The 19926-nt window shown below is 34.0% G+C and overlaps 4 protein-coding genes across 7 annotated transcripts; 3 read left to right on the forward strand and 1 right to left on the reverse strand.

Moving 5' to 3' along the window:
- Window positions 1-5414: 5414 nt before the first annotated feature.
- LOC110424261 (serine/arginine repetitive matrix-like protein) lies at window positions 5415-6880 on the forward strand. The gene has a single exon (XM_021438806.2). The coding sequence runs from the start codon at window positions 5617-5619 to the stop codon at window positions 6658-6660; it is 1044 nt and encodes a 347-aa protein (XP_021294481.1). The 5' UTR covers window positions 5415-5616; the 3' UTR covers window positions 6661-6880.
- A 1796-nt stretch (window positions 6881-8676) lies between these two features.
- Window positions 8677-13860, forward strand: LOC110424153 (P-loop containing nucleoside triphosphate hydrolases superfamily protein). Of its 2 annotated transcripts, XM_021438666.2 has the most exons (14): window positions 8680-9006; window positions 9492-9640; window positions 9924-10085; window positions 10334-10464; window positions 10571-10715; window positions 10829-11100; window positions 11254-11378; window positions 11472-11515; window positions 11724-11855; window positions 11998-12075; window positions 12671-12753; window positions 12839-12961; window positions 13276-13336; window positions 13434-13860. In XM_021438666.2, the coding sequence occupies exons 1-14, from the start codon at window positions 8889-8891 to the stop codon at window positions 13611-13613; spliced, it is 1803 nt and encodes a 600-aa protein (XP_021294341.1). In that variant the 5' UTR covers window positions 8680-8888; the 3' UTR covers window positions 13614-13860. The 2 variants fall into 2 exon arrangements, 1 of the variants encoding a protein (XP_021294341.1); XR_002445886.2 differs by lacking the exon at window positions 13434-13860 and having other exon boundaries at window positions 8677-9006; window positions 11998-12164; window positions 13276-13291.
- A 996-nt stretch (window positions 13861-14856) lies between these two features.
- LOC110424274 (uncharacterized) lies at window positions 14857-16720 on the forward strand. The gene is made up of 5 exons (XM_021438821.1): window positions 14857-15051; window positions 15649-15722; window positions 16038-16108; window positions 16251-16350; window positions 16452-16720. Exons 1-5 carry the CDS (start codon window positions 14910-14912, stop codon window positions 16524-16526), a joined length of 462 nt encoding a protein of 153 aa, XP_021294496.1. The 5' UTR covers window positions 14857-14909; the 3' UTR covers window positions 16527-16720.
- Window positions 15058-19780, reverse strand: LOC110424273 (uncharacterized protein At4g22160). Of its 3 annotated transcripts, none has more exons than XR_002445891.1 (3): window positions 19309-19780; window positions 19109-19219; window positions 15058-15391 (listed from the first exon to the last, which is right to left on the reverse strand). XR_002445891.1 is itself a non-coding variant. In XM_089784902.1 (2 exons), exons 1-2 carry the CDS (start codon window positions 19752-19754, stop codon window positions 19171-19173), a joined length of 495 nt encoding a protein of 164 aa, XP_089641028.1. In that variant the 5' UTR covers window positions 19755-19780; the 3' UTR covers window positions 16867-19170. The 3 variants fall into 3 exon arrangements, 1 of the variants encoding a protein (XP_089641028.1); XR_002445890.2 differs by having other exon boundaries at window positions 15061-15391; window positions 19303-19780; XM_089784902.1 differs by lacking the exon at window positions 15058-15391 and having other exon boundaries at window positions 16867-19219.
- Between the last annotated feature and the right edge of the window lie 146 nt (window positions 19781-19926).

Genomic DNA, 19926 nt, shown 5'->3' on the forward strand with positions numbered 1-19926 from the left:
CCAATAGTATCAAAAGCTTCTGCCATGGACTCAGGATTTAGCAATGATGGGATAAAGCATTCTGTTGCTCTCACCCCTCCAAAAGTTTTAACCTTTGCCCTCCATCTCTGAACCAATTAGGAGATAAGTCCAAATGCATGCAAGAAAGATGGGTCCTAAATAACCTTCACCAAGCAAATTTTGCTTTCAGAATAGATATGGCAAATGGTGAGGAGATTTGCATTCACATGTTGCACAATGTTCTTCTCGCATGCACAAGGGGGAGGGAGAGAAGGCAATTTAGTTAAGCATTTTAAATAATTTCGAAAAGAAGCATTGGAAAGAGTACTGGTTGGGTAAGCATCAAATCATAACGACCCAGAGGAGAAGTTGTGCAAGAGACAATGATAAAACAAGCAAACGACTTGAAAGGAATAGAAACTTTTTAAAATATACCTGTCTTTTTGTCCTGGAGCTTTGAAGTTAGTGGTAATATCTTGCAATTTACTACTCCTTACAAGAAAAAGAGTGAAGCCCAAGGTCCTTGTGCTATGAGCCAAATACGGTTCAGAAACATGGCTGCTTTGGTCTCACGTCCCTGCCATTTACCCATGGGACTTCTCGAGGGTAACTAGATAAGAACATCGTTTAAATATGTTTAATTTTATTAATTAATTAATTTTGTCAAAGAAAATTGTCCAGATTTTTGTCATGCAAGCAGACAAGTACTCTAGGCTTTAAAATCCATCTTCAAGAATGTGACATATTATAGAAACTGCCTATGATCAAAGCAGAAAGTGATTGCAAGGATTCAAAATAACTTGTGGTATATATTAATGCTCAATTTAAATTTCAATGACCCAAAATTCCTATCTGATAACAGATCAGCTTTTTATCCCACTCCCCACAACACTCCCCTCAAAAAAATTAAAGAAAACAGAGAATAAAACAGGTCATGTCAGTCACTAATAATTCTTATGTCATCTACCAAGTATTTCTTTTTGGTGAGTAGGAAATGATACAATGCACGTACCAGTTTCTGTGAATTTCATGGCTGCCTTTCAATAGAGTGATATAATGGCGATTTGATTTTTACAATACTTTTCATACCCTGTTTTGGCTTCACTTCTTCTCCAGAGGAATCAAGAAGGAAAACGACTCTTGGTTTTGGTTTCATTCCCCCTTGGCATGCCATTTGGATAAATGATGAAAGGCGATAGATAATCTTCAGAAACGTTAATTCCTTTCAATTTTTTTGGGAAACCATCAAAGCAACAGTTTTCAGAAGATGGACCACCTTCCCCCTGTCTCCATTCCTCTTTCCACTTCACATAAAGTCAAACAACAGTTTTCAACTTTCACCTTGGCTGATTTTGCTCATTTCTCCTTGGCTTGGGACGAGAGATCTTTGTTCCGGATAGGATTGCACAATCGGGTATTTAACAAGCAGTATTTAGAGTATTAAGGTTTCTTTATTTTTTATAATTGAAAAAAAAAGATTTAAATTTTACTTTTTAAGTAAGAGATAATACTAAATGTTCAAGTATACTTAAAGTATTAAGATTATCATGCTAAAATACCTTATTCGTGTGCAATCTTAATTCTAAAATTACCATGGTACTAGCATTTCTAGTAGCATTCTGAGTGCTTGGTTTCCCCAATTAGTTGCCATGCAATAAAGATTTTACTGAAGAATGCTTTTTACCTTTCTATTTTGCCATGCCTCACGCTGAAACCTGCAGGTTCCAAGCAAACAGTACACTGACTGGCTGAAGATTCAGAAACTAGTCCTTTCAAGATCCGAGAGACTGTATCGGTCCTTGTTTCTTCCCTGTTATCTATTGCAATCCTAGCTTGTCTTAGGTTGTCTGCTAGTCTATTTGTTCAAACATTTAAGGATGTTACTACCTTGTAGAACAAGGTTGGAGCCCTAAAATTGACACCTTGTCATTGAGGGATCACTGTTGAGGACTTTGTTTCTTCATCATTGAATTAGGATGGAATTTATAAAATTTGCAAATTTATCCTTTCTTATTGTGTTTTTGTCATTTTCATTGAACATCAATAGTGGGTATGACAAGCCTAATTAGGAAATTGGGTGAAAGGATTGAAATACTGAAATTGGGTAATGGACCATTCTAGGGAGTTTGTAATCATTGACAAGAGATTAAACATGATTAAGGAAAGTTGGCAAAAAGGTTGTTAAGCATCAAACTTAAAACATAGAAACCTAGCATGTGAATAAATTCATAAGTTATTATCACAATATGATAAATTTGAATTTGATATCAGGTTAAGTGTTTAATTTAAAATTAATTGATAATTGATAAAAAAATTTAATTAAGATATAAGTTCATAAGAAATTTAACGTTTAATCGTTATGAGATAACATCAACCAATAAAAAAAAACTACATAAGTAAAATCATCATCCTTCACTTCTTAAGAAAAGAAAACTTATAATATATATGTAAATATTAGCATGAATGCAAAAATAAATATTAATCAAGCATCTTACACAAGGGCAATGCATTCTCTCAAAGAGGTACATGATCACAACTATTACATTTCAATCATCTAATGCATGACATAAACACACATAAAAACAGCACATGTCTCATTCTCGATATGTCGAGATTAAACAGTTACGACACCTTAACCCTTTTAAAGCCTTTTAAAATGGCAATGGACCATCTGATGTTAACAATGGATATAATAAATGAGCTAACCTGTCCATTTGATGCACCCTCATCGTATACGCATTGCCAATTTGCCATTGTACTTTTTGGTGTAGGGTGCTGCTGGGGGCGCACTCTAGCTCCTTCTACCTATTGCAGGGATTTAAAAGAGGAAAACAGGAAAAGATAAAGCTATTTTTTTTATTACTACAAACCCAATGAAACATGGAAAGCTGGAAACCATACCAATGCAAATATTGCCACGGAACTGCTGCTGGAAAAAGCTCTGCTGACTATGAACAACACTGAAGAATGGCTTTAATCAGTGAAACCCTTTTACTCGAATATTTCAACGCATTCTTAATTTTATGCCTTTATGTTGTTCTCGTGTTCTTGAAAATCGTGCCCCATCTCTGCAAGTTCACAGTTAATTCGATTGCATTTCTAATCGGATACCACCCTCTTTTTTTTTTTTCCTTCTAAGAATCAAATTGTCAAACATTTGTGATTGTACATCGCATAAACCGATTGTCTGTCTCAGCACAGAATGAATAAGCAGGGAAATTGACGTAGACAATAAAGAGATAAATTTGGTCACCTAGCCTTGACAGTACTGGATCGTCAATCAATACTCTTTGACGCCATGGGGCGAGAAGAGAGCAAGCACAGCTATACCAATGGCAACAAGGCAGCTGCCATCAAAGAAAATGGGGTCCTTTTTGGGGAGATATATGGGACCCAATTCAACAAATGAAATAATGGGTGTTCTCTTTAAGCAATTTTTTCTTACTTCGCTTGCTTGCACATGGCTCATCATTGTGGTCACAAACAAAACGCCATTGACAAAGGGGGAAAATTCCTTCTCAAAAATCTCAGCCATTCTCTTTAATCTTTCTCACTCTTTCACTCCTAGATTCCCAGTCCCCACACTGTTCACCATTACACCACACTCTCCGCCAACCCAACCACTTACCCATCACCCCTTCACCCCCTTGGGGTCCAGCCTAAGTTGTCATTTTTGTTAGCCTCAATTATGGTTTTGCATGGTTTCAGCCGTGATATCTCTCTCTCTGTTCTTTTTCTGTAATACCATTTGACTTCTGTCTATCACATGGTTCAGATTCATGGTTCATTGTTTTTTCGTGGGACCGCCTAAACTTGAACATTCTTTCTATCAATTAAAGTACTTGGTGATTTTCAACCAGTGCCAATTTTGTATTTATATTGATTTTCCAAACTTTTTTTAATTAGAACGTCATGTATACAAAAGGATCCGTTGAAAACTTTAGATTCAAGTTTCGATCTACTTATCAGAAAAAAGGGTTTTTTTTTACTTGTATTATAACACCTAAACTATATAAGAAATCGAATCGTATTGGATCAATATTTTCATTCCCTAATTGTTCTTTCGTCATTGGAGGGGACCAATCTTTCTCATGGATAAGAAAGAAGAAAGCCAGCTAATAGGCTAGTTGTGACAGAGAGAATTACCTAACACGCGGCTTTAAGAGTTTGGGTCCTCTCCCGTTTATCACCTAGTCCAGTTCAAGGATTGCTTTAATTATTGCTAAATTTGTCTCTTAATCAAAAAAGTTTCACACTTTACTAAAGCAAAGTAGAGATTATGATCTGTGTAAAGCACGTGTCAAGGATATAACTTTGGAGATTAAGAACATGAGATGTTGGATGTCAACGCTCGGTTAAGCCCTTTTTTTTTTTCTCTTTTTACATAATGAAGAGACGCCATGAATGTGAGCACCAACACCTTCCCCCACATACCACCTTGATATGACATCACTCTTTACTTCAGGGAGTGGCCTTATTTGCACATAGGTCAACCCACTTGCATATCTATCTCATTTACACAAGTTAACATCACCTTCTTCTTCCTCCTCTTAGGATATGACCATCAAGAATCTAGCACATCAACTTCCTAGGTTCAAGGATCAAACGGCTAGGATATTCTAAATAAACCCATTTTATGTATTTAATTCTTCACATTTTGATTTATTTATTTTTATAATAATAAGATAGTTTGATACAATACTTCGTGACAAGAAAAACACTTAACTATATTTATCATATGTAAATGTGGTCATAATTCAATAACCAATGATAAATATGGTTTACCTTTTAGCAATTTTCTTATTAATACATATTCAATCTTAATTTTTTTTTGTTTTGTCTTTTTTTTGCACTTTAATTTATCATTTATAATAATATAATCGATGATATAATAATTCGTGACAAGAAAAGTACCTAACTATGTGTATCATGTGTAAATGTGGTCTGAATTCAATAACCAATGACAAATGCGAATTACCCCTTTTAGCAATTATCTTAATAATAGTATATATGATGAAGACAACTCTATAGCTTGTTGATTAAAGAAAAAAGTTTTTTTTCCTTTTTTCTTGCTCACTCATATCTTTACTTTAATGTTAGCAACATAATAACAATAATAATAGACAATTTATTGAAAGTGAAAGGAGAGAATAATTAATCATAGAGAGGAAAAAATTAAAAGGGAGTAAATGGCAGCCATGTTACTTAAATTATCATTTATTATTGTAGCTGGAGTATCTAATCTACATTTTTCTTTTTATTAGCTTTTTTGAATTCTAATAACAATTTTCCATGCTCCCTCTTTCATGCATAAATGGACCCCCAAAAATTCTTATTTCCCAAAGTCCCCCCTAACTTTCTTGTCCTTGTCAATTGCATCCCCATGTGGAAGGATAAAAAGCCTTAGGAGGCTAACAATGGAAAGAATTTTATTTTATTTTTCTCTTTCATCTTCATTGTCTCTCATATTCTCCTTTTTCTTTTGTTTATTTCTCTGTTGGGGCCCCTCCCTTTCTGGTCCTTCACTCAAAGAGAAAAAAGTCTGGCCTTTTTCCTCTCAAAAACATAACAAATTCTTCAACTTTTCCCTCTCCATCTTTGTTTTCTACCAAAGAAATGGAGACCCAAAGCAGTGTAAACAACAAAGAAGCCAGAAATCTATCACCATGCAGCAGTGGAAGAAGGAGTAGCACGAGCAGCCATTCGAGTTCACCCGAATTCGAGTTCTGGATGGTCCGAAACCCATCTTTTCCTCAACCCGATCTCATCTCTGCTGATGAACTCTTTGTTAATGGCGTTCTGCTACCTCTCCATCTGATACCCAGCAAACAATCCGAAGAGAGCCCCCGACCGGAACCAAACTCGTCGGCATCAGAACCTCCTGTACCCGACCCAGAACCGGAACCTGGCCCTCCTATAACATCGGAGCCGGTTACTGTCTTGTCAGCTTCGAAACGGTGGAGGGATATTTTTAAGAAAGAAAAGGGCAAAAATGGAGCAAAGCATCAAGAAGACAAGGATAAAGAGAAAGAGAAGAAGAAAGAGAAGAAGAGTCAGAGTCAAAGCGGAGCGAGTCCAGCTGAGTTGAATATAAATATTTGGCCTTTTTCACGGAGCAGATCCGCGGGTACCAGCGGGACCCGACCCCGGATGACTGCCGGGGCTGCGGGTACCCGGAAGGTAAGTAGCGCCCCGTGTTCCCGAAGCAACTCGGCGGGTGAATCCAAGTCTCGAAAGTGGCCGAGCAGCCCCAGTCGAGCAGGGGTTCACTTGGGCCGAAGCAGCCCTGTATGGCAGGTCCGGCGTGGAGGTTCTGGTGTCAGGAGCTTCGACGTTACGTCTCGGAGCGCTGAAAAGAGTGGCGGTAAAAAAGAAGTTACCGAAACTCGACGCGGTAAAATCGCCCCTAGTAACGGTGGAAACGGTAATAAAGCCAAGGTTTTGAATTTGAACGTGCCAATGTGTATCGGGTACAGGCATCATTTGAGTTGTAGAACCGATGAAAATAGTGCCATACTCGCCGGCGGCAGCGCCGACGGCACTAGCAGCCGCAACGGAAGCGGCGACAGCGGCGCAAATGGTAGAAGCAGCGGGCCTAACGTTGGAAGCGGTAGTAATTTTTTTAATTTGCGTAATCTTTTCACTAAGAAGGTTTACTAATGTGTGTTAATCAATATTAACCTTTTTTTAATCAACTATTAAGTTGGATTTTCATAATTTTCTTGTTTATCCTTTTTGCTTTTCCCCTCTTGAATTCCTGTGTAAACAGAAAAATTAGTTCTCTTTTTAAGTCTTGCTTTACTTGTAATCTGTTAAATAGTACTATGATTAAGTCTTAATTAGAGAAGTCGAATCTCCCGATTTCAAAAAGTTATTTCACTTTTTTGTCATTTAATTTTTTCTTCTTTTATTGTTTTTATATAAATTTTTAATTTATAATAAAAAATTAAATTTAATTATCATGTAGACATAACATATTAATTAATATTAAATTAAACGGTTATTAATTTTTCATTACGGATTATGGATTAAGGGTTTATGAGAATACCTAGCCATCTTCCACATCTTGAATACAAATATATTAGTAGTATACTCGGTATTATTCTTTTTTGCGATTTTGAAAAAGTGTTTCAATAGTTTTTTAAAATTGAATTTTGAAATGAGAAATATTTAATGTGATGTTTGTATTTTAAAAAAATTTATTATGATATCAGAATTTACATTCTATTTAACATCAATAAAGAGAGTTGGTGACGTACCCATCAACCAATCAAATATCGACATGTGATTAAAGAAATGTCATGTAGTGTCCAAGATCATTTTAATACATACATGATAATTTTAATATAATTGATTGATGTATGTGTAAATTTTTAATTGGTTGACTGATAGATCAACAGCGTTCTCTAACATGTAATGGATTGGAATAGATTTGATAAATGGAATGAAAATTTTAATATGTCCTTTGATCATTTTAATTCATCAATTGATGCATATGTTAATTTTGAATTGATCGACGGATACATCAACAGTTATTTTTATCAATATTAAAGTTTGGGTTGGGATAGATTGATAAATGAAATAAAAATTTTAATATGTACTTGATTATTTTTAATACCTTGATTAATATATATATATGTCAATTTTCAATTAGCCTATGACAATTCTTTTTAATAGTTGAAATATATTGATAAACGAAATGAAAATTTTAATACATCGATCGATCAATGTATGTGTCAAATTTTAATTAAATGATGGATACATTAATAATTGTCTTTAATGGTGTTAAGATTTGGGATAAATTGATAAACGGAATGTAATTTCAGATATTACATTAAACATTTTTATAATATAAATATCATAATATATATATATTGAAAAGCATTATAATGGATATATCAAATATTTTCTGAAAATAAAGGATCAAATGATACACTATATCTTTAAACCCAAAGTTTGACACTGTGTTGGCCCAAACTCTGTCAGTTCTAAACTCGCCGGCCCAATAAATTTAAAGGCCATACCAACAACAGGCAAACTATGATAGTTTTTAGATAATATAAAAATTACTTGCATAGTGAAAAGCTCTTAATCTATGATAATTTCTTTATCCAGGTCTTTAATCTTTATCTTATTCAAATGCGTCATTAATATTTAATTTTGTATTTAAATAAGTTTTTAATTTCAACAAAAAATTAACTGTGGTTAGACTTAATGTCAATTCATATTTTATGTAAATATGACATATGACATCATATGACATAGACAATTGATATTATCAGTGTATTTGGTCATGTCAATTACCATGTGACCACATCAATTTGTAAGATTGTATATCAATTAAGTCTGATTATAAAAAATTTTAACTTAAAGGTAATTGTCTTTAGACCTAATATCAAAGTATATTTTTGGTAAACATGATATGTGGTATATGACATGAGGTTAGTGTATTTAGTTATATTAATTACTACGTGGTCACATCAGTTTATGAGATCATATGTGTAAATATAAAAATATCAATTGAAATTAAATCTGATTACTATTAATTTTTTCAAGATTAAGAGTTTATTTGAGTATAAATCAAAATTTAAAAACTTATTTAATTACAGTAAAAATAAAAAATTTCAATCGATTTTCTTTTTAACTGGTTGAAAAATGAATTCATTTAGTGTTTTTTTGTTCTTTCTAAAAGGAATTACCGGGTAGTATAGATTTCTCGTTGAACAAGAAACTGACTGCGGAAGACGTTGGCAACACTGAACGTCGCCATCTGAGAAGCCCTTTCCAATTAACCACCGACTTAGGGTAGACTGTCAGCTTCGTCCCGTTCGATAGTCTGAACCAAACACAAGATTGAAGGGAGGCTGAGAAAGACGTGTTTCTCTCCGATGGTGGTTTTGGAGCGACTAGCACGGACTGCTCGGTCATGGCGGAAGATCGCCTCTCCCAACATCCTAACTGCTTCACGTGCTTCATCACGTGACCTCCCTGCTGCTTTCTACCACCGTAAGCTTCTCTTTGTGTCTCTTTGTTTGTTCTTTTGTTTCCTGTAATCAGTAAACGTTTTAAAAGCTTGGTGAGAGGAAATTAGGAATCAGATATGGCTGTTTGCAATTTAGTCAAGCGGAGTTTACTCCATAAAATTTGACTGTTACATGATGATCAACGTGGTTTTTGAAATGTTATGCGAAAGTCCGGATAATCAAGATTCTTGACGTTTTCCAGTGCGGACTTGCTTTGTGAAATTATTAAGTTGAAGACTTGAGAGTGATTTGGCTTAAATTTGTTATTTGGAGAAAGATTTTGTCTTTGTGCATATATGCTGGTGGACCAGTGGTTTATTGCTAGTGAAGGTTTAGGGATTCTTGCTGATGTTTACTTCAGGTTGCCTAGAAACTTTGTAGCAAAGGGATTGGGAAATAGAGTGCTTATGTCATGTTAGGGTGCATTTTCTTCTAAGGATTCTTATCATTGGCTGTTGGCGTATGCAGGTTCTTCAGGATGCTTAAAATGTATATTGGATACCCAGCAGCTAAGGTTGGCAGCTGCTTCTTCAGGGTCATATTCTATGCTTCCAGCTGTTTTAGCTGGTTTGCTTGGAGCTGGAGTGCTAGAAACAGCTTATGCCGAAGCTGATGAGGTTTGTGCAATTAATATTTCTGGGCAGAGAGTAGTTGCTGATGTCTCTCTGCATTTATATTTTTTATCTTTTATTTTTTGTCTATTTTGTATTGTTGTTTTTGAAATTAGCAACTGACCTATGCTGTGCTTCAATCGACATTAATTCTAACATGTCAAGCAACCTTTCCTCTCTCTAATGCTTAAAGTGTTTGCCAGAATGTGTGCCATAAGCTTTTACTTGTTATGATGGATTTGAGTTGCATTATTTGAATTGATTTTAAAACGAAACTAGCCTCTTGCAGGTTGCTGCCAAACCTCCTCTTCCATCAGAAACTCCTGCAAGTCATGTCAACCTTGAGGAAACTGCCAAAAAAGAGCGGCAGCGAATTGAACAGTTGCTTAAAGATAAAGGAATGAAATATGGTTCTTATCCAGGATTTACTGTTGCTATCAAGGGCCAAAAGGTTGTTTTATTTCGTTTCAGTTTATTTCTGTTTTTTCTTGATACCCTACCATGATTGATGGGTTAGAAAGAGTGGATCATGTGAATGAACTAGGTTTTTTTTTTTCAATTTTTTTGGATGATTTATAGTGTGTTCTTTGTTATATCAAGTCACTCTTTTTCATCTGTAAATTGGTAGTATGTGTATAACTGGATTTATGCTATTTCTGGCCAGCTCAAGTATTTTTAATAGGAGTGCAGTTGTTGTAGGTTACAATCAAGTTCCAGATTCCTCCTTCATGTGAAGTTGCACAATTGATTGCAAACCTAGTTTCCAATCTTGGACTGAAGGTCGAAGAGCGTGGTGGTGGTTCGGATATACTATTGCGTGCATGGGACAGGTTGTCAATGATGAACTTTATTTTAGTTTTAACTCCTGTTGTTGCACTTATTTTGACATTAAAATTATGTGATGTTATTAATGTTTCCAACTTTTTGTTCTTTCAGTTCAGTAGCTTGGCAGCTGACACTTAATCCACTACAGAAACAGAAGGAAACTGGAGTAAATGAGGGGCATTCAGTAGATAGGAATGGAGATGGAGGGGATTTATGCATCCTCATTTTCCATTCACTTATAAGTTCAGATAAAGCGGTTGGTCTTAATTTCTTATAGTTTCTGAAAACATTGTAGTATGAATGACATTGCATTATTCTTTTTATGTTTCACAAATTAACTGATTGATCAGCTGTACAAAATTGTTATAGGAAATTGAGTTTTTAAAGCAAGGAAGTTTGAATCCCAGTGAGCTTGATGCCTTGGTATCTGTCTTACAACTAGCTGGTGGAAAGTTGGGACAAAGTAAGAGTCGGGTAGGAAAACCAAGGGAAGGTTCTTCACAGATGCCATCTGCAGAAAAATCAATTGCTAGCTTGGAGGCCATGGGGGTAAGAATTTATGGACTTGATGCGCCACATCAGAATTCCTCATACAGTGAGATGTCATGGGACAATATTGCTGGATATGATCAACAAAAACGGTATGTAGAAAACTGAGTGACTATTATATTCCTTGTTGATTCGTTTTCAGTCAAACATAGGTTTTTAACTCATACAGTTGTTTGATTTGCAAGCAACGACGGTGTTTCAGAAAAATATAAGATATATGTATATATAACTTTTCATTGTTTCAGAGAAATAGAAGATACAATTTTACTGGCTCTAAATAGCCCTGAAGTATATGATGATATTGCTCGTGGGACTCGTTGTAAATTTGAGTCAAATAGACCTAGAGCTGTGCTCTTTGAAGGACCTCCAGGTTTGCTTTCAACCGAAAATGAATTATTGATTTATGTTCTTGAAAATGCAATTTTCAACTAATTCATTTATGTCAAAATTTTAAATATTGCAGGTACAGGGAAGACGTCTTGTGCTCGTGTTATTGCTAATCAGGCGGTGAGTAACAAGTTTTTTATCTGGAACATTGATGGGAATCACCATGAACATACACACATTCTTAAGTAAAGTTTTAAAATAATATATGTTGCTTGGAATAATAATTTGCTTTATTCTTTATAGAATAAGTCATATTAATATGATGGTTTCTTTAGGAGATTGTGTTATTTGCTTCTGTAATGAACTGAAGAATGATCATGCTTTACAGGCTGTCCCATTGCTCTATGTGCCACTAGAGGTTGTCATGTCAAAGTACTATGGTGAAAGTGAACGTTTGATGGGGCAAGTGTTCTCTCTTGCCAATCAGCTCCCAGATGGTGCTATCGTATTTTTAGATGAGGTAAATGAAACAAGTAATGATTAATCCATAGTTCCTTCCTGTGTATTTATGAGCCTCTGGTTTCCATACTCTTCACTCTTACCTTTAAGTCAATTTGCATTAAAGTTGTATAAGATTGTTGATAAGACTGCCTCTGTTACAGGTTGATGCTTTCGCCATTGCTCGTGATGGTGAAATTCATGAAGCTACACGTCGAGTTTTGTCAGTACTATTACGACAGGTGAAACTGGATTTTCCGGTGGTTTCCACTTCTAGTGAAGATGAGCCTCTTAATAATCTGTTAAAAACATCAGCGCTTGGTTATTTTAGGTATTAGGAGTTTTGTTTCTTATTATTTCCTGCATGCAATGGCCTTTACCCAAAAAAACAAAAGCAATAGCTAGTAGGGAATGACTATTTATGTGCAGGAAATAGGCAAGCTAATGAAGTGAGTAACCCAGGCTATTTCCTGCATATCAATTGCAGCCTGCTAGTAATTGACTCTGTCTCTCTGCCAAACTGTTATGCTGTATGGATTAGTAATCTATTGCCAGAATCCAAGATGATGCTTAAACATCACAGAAGAAATGATTGTGGAGTAGAAATCCTAATGTTATAGTATTTGTGCTTTTTTTTTGTTCATCCGTTGTATTCGATTACTAATCATGCTCCATGGAAAGCATTCCAAGAATCATCCTTTTGCCTTCATCATACACAGGCCTTATGCATTAACCATTTTTATTGCAACCCACTATCTTGTATGTGTAAGTTTTTTGGACACCTAAATAACGAAGCTATTATGGTGCCATAATGAAAATGTATTATTCTTTTTACAGATTGATGGATTTGAACAGGATAAGAAAGTGGTTGTCATTGCTGCAACAAATAGAAAACAAGATCTTGATCCTGCATTGATTAGGTATGAAGATGCAGTCTCTCATGCGGAGGCTAATTATAACTTAAGCCGATGAAATGTTTCTGAATCACGCCGTTTATGTTCTCAGTCGTTTTGATGCAATGATTGGCTTTGGCCTACCCGATGAGCAAAACCGTCGGGAAATAGCAGCTCAGTATGCAAAGCACCTTACAGAATCTGAGTTAATTGAACTTGCTCGAGTCACAGACGAGTAAGTCTAACTTTGTTATCTTCACTGCTTGAGTAGATGGATTCTCCCAAAAATGACTGAACATATGTTGCAAAAGATTCTCTTTTTCCTTGTATATATTTTGTTTCTATCTAAAAGTCTTCTATTAGTAGCATTTAAACTTTCTATTTTTCTTTTGTTGTGACATTCATATCTAAGCTTTGCAAACATAACTTATTTTCTGCTACTTTACAGCATCCCTTTCCTTTGCCTATTCCTACCATAATAAATTTGGAATTACTTTAAGACTTTCTTGCTTCTCACTCTTTACTGAGCATTGCCATTTGGCTATCCAGAATGTCTGGGAGGGACATCCGTGACGCATGCCAACAAGCAGAGCGGTCATGGGCATCGAAGGTATAGTTCTCCATCCCTCAAGTCTCCATGTGTTTCGATCTTTACCGTTACCATGTTGCCTATATGCCTATTTACTTTCCATTCACGGATTTTACAGCTAATTCGAGGACAAGCAACTAAAAATGAAGAACAACAGTCTCTTCCTCCTTTGGAAGAATACATCAAAAGTGCCATGAACCGCAGAAAGGCTCTACTTAGTGTTGCAGAGCAGAGAAACCAAAATTCAAATCTGCGTACGAATAGACCTCATTTAGATTTTGGAGTTCTAATTGATTAAAGTATATACAGAGAGACAAACATGGCAATCATTTACAGTCTGCATTTAATCTTTGTAATACATTTTTCCTTGAGATAGTGGTTAGGACACAAGTGGTCATTGTTACTAACAAAAACGAGAGAGGCAAAATATTAATAGACTACTTGTACCTAACGGAAGATTTCCTAGGTTTCATGTACATCAACATTTCTCTTCAACGGTGTTAACAGTCAGGATAAAATTGATAAATAGAATGAAAATTCAAGAATCTTGCACATAAAACAGGTTCGTGTTGGGCTGCCTTGAACCCAAAAGCTAACACATTGTGTTGGTCCAAATTTTGTGCGGCTCTAAATTTAATTTTTAATCATAATCTCAAGTGAGTTAATGAACACTTGCCCTCGAAAAGAATATAATCAATGGATACATAAATTTAATTGTTAATCAATTTTGTTAATTTGATGATACTTCAATATTAGAAGTATAACTTTATCTCAATATTGAAAGAAAGAAAAGAGTGACGAACATAAAAAAAAATTTTAAATATTTCATATGTAAGTATTAAAGTTATTCACAAGTTTGGAGTAAAATATTTATTTTGAAAATTAATCTATCTGCTTGAAATTATAATTAAAAATTGATGAGTTTGTGTATTTTATTTATTTATTTTTATTTTCAATAAAACTATAATCTAAATGAATCATTATATTTTACTACTCGCTTATTAATAGCAACTTTATAAAGATATGAAAGGGTTTAAATAGTATAAATATATGAATACATGTATGAATATTCATTATTTTACGATTCAATAATTTAATCAAGTAGGCTAAATCAGAAAATAAAATACAGGATTATTAAATTTAATTATGTATATTTAAATTTGGATGTAAATTAGATAAGAGTATAATTTAATTTGAACTCTTAAATTTGATTATGTATACTTAGATTTGGATGTAAATTATTTAAGAGTACAATTTGATTTAATCTCTTAAATTTGATTAAAAATATTTAAATTTGAATATAAATTAGATAAAAGTATAATTTGATTTGAATTTTTAAATTTGATTAAGTATCTATAGATTTGGATTAAATTAGATAGGAGTATAATTTGATTTGAATTCTAAAATTAAATTTGATGATGTATATTTAGATTTGTATATAAATTAAATTAAAATAAGGATATAGTTTGAATTTCATCGAAATTAAGTCTCTTACATTATTTATATTTTGTTTCATTCCGCTCGACGCTTTGAAACAAACACCAGGGAAGAGAGGCTGAGCTCGACGCTTTGACACAAACACAAGAGAGAAGAGATGCTGAGAAAGTCACGCTTCTCTTCAATGGCGGTTTTGGAGCGACTAGCAAGGACTGCTCGGTCATGGCGGAGGATCCCCTATCTGAAAACCCTGATCCCTTCACGTGCTCCGTTACGTGAAGTAGATCGTAGCGAGTACTGTAAGCTTCTCTCTGTCTTAATTCGAAAGACAATGTTCTGATTGCATTATGAAAGTATAAAGTTGAAGATTTGAAATTGCTTTGGCTTAACTTTGCCATTTTTGTTTTTATTTTTTTGAAAATTCATATGTAATTAGGAACAGAGTTCACTCCTATGGTAGCTATACCGAACCAAGCCTATCCCCTGACATCAAAATCACACATCAACACTCTCCTATACACATGAAATCCCAACCAGCTGGTAATAACCCAGAGAATTCCAGCTTACAACCTGTACAAGGCATAAAAGATCCACCAACCAGCTGGTACAAAAGAAAAACAAAAAGTTCCAGCCCTTAACCTGCATATACAACCAGAAGCCATCATTAACTTTGCTATTTGAAGAAAGATTTTGTCTTTGTGCATATAATTGCTGTTTGTTTGTTTTTTTTGTTTTAATTTATGTGCTGGTTGAGCAGTGGTTTATTGAAGGTCTCATTCTTGCTGATGCTTAGATCAGGTTGCCTAGAAACTTTCTAACAAGAGGAATGAGAGATAGAGTGCTTATGTCATGTTGGGTGCATTTTCTTATAAGGATTCTTATTATTTGCTATATAGTTTTAGTTGGTGCAATTGGAGCTGGAGCTGGTTTTGTTGGAGCTCTAGTGCTAGTAGCACCTTCTGCTAACGAGGTATGTGCAATTTCTATTTCCAGGCAGTAGATGTTGATGTCTCCCTGCATTTCTATCTTTATCCTTTATTATTTGCCTACTTTGTACCCTGACCTATGCTCTGCATTACGCAATGTTAATTCTAACATGTCAAGCCCCCTTCCCTCTCAAAGTTTTTGAACAGAATGTGTGCCATAAGCTTATCCCTGTTATGATATTTGAGCTGCATTATAAGCTCAGACAAAGCGGTTGGTCTATTGTTGTATGAATGAGATTGCATTGCATTATTCTTTTTATGTTTCACAAAGTAACTGATTAATGTGCAAATTGTTATAGGAAATGGTTGCTCAGTATGCAAAGAAACTTTCAGAATCTGAGTTAAATGAGTTACGTGAAGTTGCTCGAGTGTAAGTCTGACTTTGTTATCTTCATTCTTCAAATTATGTTATGCAAACATGTGGATGCATCCCTTTCTTTTGCTTATTTCAACCATAATAAATTTGGAATTTAGATTAAGACTTCTCTTGCTTCTCACTCTTGACTAAGCAGAACGTCATTGCCATCTATCTCTGGAACCGACATCTTTGATGTGCCATACATGTATGGAAGGGACATCCTTAGTATGTGCCAACAAGCAAAGCGGGCACGGGTATGTATACTTCTCCATGGCTCAAGTCTCAATATGTTTCCCTCTTTACCATTACCATGTTGCTCTATATGCTTATTTACATCCATTCGTGGCTTTTACAGCTTATTCGAGAACAAGCAGCTAACAATGGAGGAGTACAGAAAGAGTGCCATGAATCAAAGAAAGCCTCTACCTAGAGTAGGGAAACCTAAACCTAAATCCAGAACCCGTACATGCAGATTTTTATAGTTTTTCTTGTTTATCCTTGAGTTCCCCTCGCCTTGAATGCTTGTCTAAACAGAAAATTACTTCTCTTTAGGTCTTACTTTAGCTGTGATCTGTTAAATACTACTATAATTAAGGTTCAATTAGAGTTGTCGGTTTTTGCTTATTTTACCCCCTTTTTTTTGTTAGTTTTATTCTTTATTTTTTTTATTTTATTCATGTGAGTATTGAGTCCGTAACGAAAAATTATATTTAATTATATAGTTTCGTCAATTGAATCATAAAATCATGTAATAGGTTTAAAAAGGCAATATGAAAAAGAAAAGTCACTTTAATTTTTTATTATGAATTAAAAATTTACATGAATAAAGTAAAAAAAATATGAGTTTGTAACTAAAGAGTTAATCCTTTGAGGAAAAGAAGCGATGGTCATGGGCTATCTTACATCAGCCTATCGTTAAACAAATTTTTAATATAAAATCATATTAGATATTTACTTAAACTATAGGATCAAATAGGACAGTATATCTTATAAAATAAGATTTATCTCCACATCAAATTGCCCATATTGCATGCATGTGCCTTACTAATTTTTTTAAAAAAATGTATTTATAATCGTAAAAATGAAATTCGAGGCTCATGGAGCAATCTTGAGCCCAGAATCTAATTAAAGAAACCCAAGTTTAAAACTATATTGCCCCAAACTCTGTCAATTCTAAATCCATTGGCCCAATAGAATTAAAGCCCATACCAAACTGCAAACACTTTTTCCTTATTATTTTAAATTATTAGGTTAAATTATATAATTAATTTTTATAGTCTATCAAAGTGGTAAATTTAGTCCTTATGTAACAATTCATAAAAATTTAGTCCCTATATTTTCCAAAATTAATGATGTCAATCCATAATCTTTAATTGAGTTAAAATTTTTTTGTTATTTATGCTAATATAACATTAGGTTGTATTTATGTAATATTGTCTTGTGGATATGACATTTAATGTAATGATTTGACAATGTTGATGTATTATTTCAAGAATAATATAATGGTAGTGCTGACATGACATGACCAAGTATTAGATTTTATAAATATTAACGTGAAATTATCCAATATGAGATTAATATGTGAAATTTATTATTACCAAATGAAAAGAAGGCCTAAACTATCCAAAGACATCATAAACATAAAATTTATTTTGCAAAAATTCGAATGCCGTTAATTGTCAATTTTTGAAAGTATAATAATTGAATTTTACAAATTATTGTCTAGGAATTAGATCCATCATTTTGAAATATTGTAAAAACTAATTATATAATTTAATCAATTTTAACTATAATAATTTCCAACGTATATAAAAAGACTTGCATCTTATAAAGCTTTTAAACAATAACCATTTCTTTAACTAAGTTTTTAATTTTTTTTATCATACTCACATTAGTCATTAATCTTTGATTTTGTATCCAAATAAACTCTTAATCTTAATAGAAAATTAAGTGTCGTTGAACTCAATACGAATTGATATTTTTTGTCATTGTGACATGTAACATATGACGTACGTCAATTGTCCAATGATCATGTTAGTTTGTTAGATCTTAAGTCATGTGAGCATAAAATGCCAAATACTATTTTAAAATTAAGAGTTTATTCAAATATAAATCAAAATTTAAAAACTTGAAAAATAATTTTTATTATCACTATTAGAGTTATTTAGGTGTTAAGATGATAAATAAAAGTTCATTACAAAGTGATTATGCCATTTGATTTTCACTAATTTGATATCAAAAGAAAAAATGGATATAAAAATTGATAAAATCAATAATAATATTTTGTGTCCTTTGGAGCTCCAGTCACTTGGTTGACTTGGATTTGATCTTTTTTGTCTTTCGCTCTAAATGTCTCCATCTCACATTATCATCTCTATTCCTTTTATTAATTCTATCCTATTTAGGTTTATTAATATCTTTATCAATTTCATTAGTTTATCTTCAATTATGAGATTTCAAATAATAGATTAGATTTCTCTTATATTGTCAGTAGTTCATCATCTCCTATTGTTATTTAATTATATAAAACCGCAATGCTTTTGTGGGGTTTATAATAATTAAGTTGTTGAGATTCGGTTAATGAGTTTATAAATACCAATTAAGCATGTTCATATTCTGAGTATTTTCTCATCATTTATTGAGAAAATGTAAAAACTATATTTATCATTTTTAATTAAAGTTTAATTAATGTTTGATCAAGATAATTGAATAGCAATACAAATATACAAGTGATTTAATCTTTTAGTTTTAAATTTGAATTTTAGCAAATAATATTAAATATCTTGTCTAAGAGATTAGACAATTTATCTATTCCAAATTTTATTTAAGAATGAGAATAACAAAGGATTGAATCCAAAAGAGAGCTACTTTTAGGACAGGATTTAAATTCTATTCAATCATTCTTCAAGTATTATTGGGATATTTGTTTATGTTTAAATTAAACAAAATTTTAATTAAAATTGAATAAGTTAATCAGAAGGACGTAATTAGGTCAAGATTCAAAAGATTTACCTTCATTTGCATCTGCACTTTGATTTGATACAAAAATAAAACCGCAGAATTTTACCAAAACTTCAAAAGATCAAGTTGCACTGCAGCAGACTCAGCAGCAAAGCTCCTTGCCTGTATTAATGACCAACGAAACGAACAACTGAGTCGATTATTACATAACAAAAACGAGAGAGGCATAGTATTAAAGACTTTACCTGTACCTAACAGAGGAGTCCCTCGGTTGTTCGTCTTCTTCCACACGCTTCCTCTTCCTATTGTCTCCCGCAATAAACGAAGCGATCTGGGACTGAGTTCGCAGCATCATACGAGTCAACTCCGCCTCCGATTCCATCCTCCGCTTCTCCGCCTCACATCGCGATGCTTCCATAGCCTTGACCATCTCCATCCCCGCCAGCTCCATCCTAAGCATCGAATCAGAGAAGACTCGCAGACTGGCCGATAGATCAGCCAACGGAGTCGACTGACATTCCCAGTCACAGCTATCGGAATCAAGACTCGACGGATCGTTGGAATCTTCTTCGTCGAGGTTCGGAGTGTCGGACGGGCGTGCGTTGGATAAGAATCCAGCATCGAAGTTGTACTTCAGACGATTCTCGCCGCTGCTGCTCGTCCGGTTCAATCCTGCTCGAGCACTCGGATCCGCCATTCTCTCGACAAAACAAGGATCGAATAGCAGCGGCAATAGTCTTAACTTGGGAACTGGTTGGTAAAGGAAAACAGAAGTAGATTCCATGTCAGCATTTCTTCCATGGTGGGGCCCGCCATTTAGGCATCCTAGCTTCTACATTTCCATGATTAGGCCTTGGCACATGATTAAT

The sequence above is a fragment of the Theobroma umbraticum genome, unplaced genomic scaffold, assembly GCF_002168275.2.
Source record: "Theobroma umbraticum cultivar Fairchild unplaced genomic scaffold, ASM216827v3 scaffold_204.0, whole genome shotgun sequence".
NCBI lineage: Eukaryota > Viridiplantae > Streptophyta > Magnoliopsida > Malvales > Malvaceae > Theobroma > Theobroma umbraticum.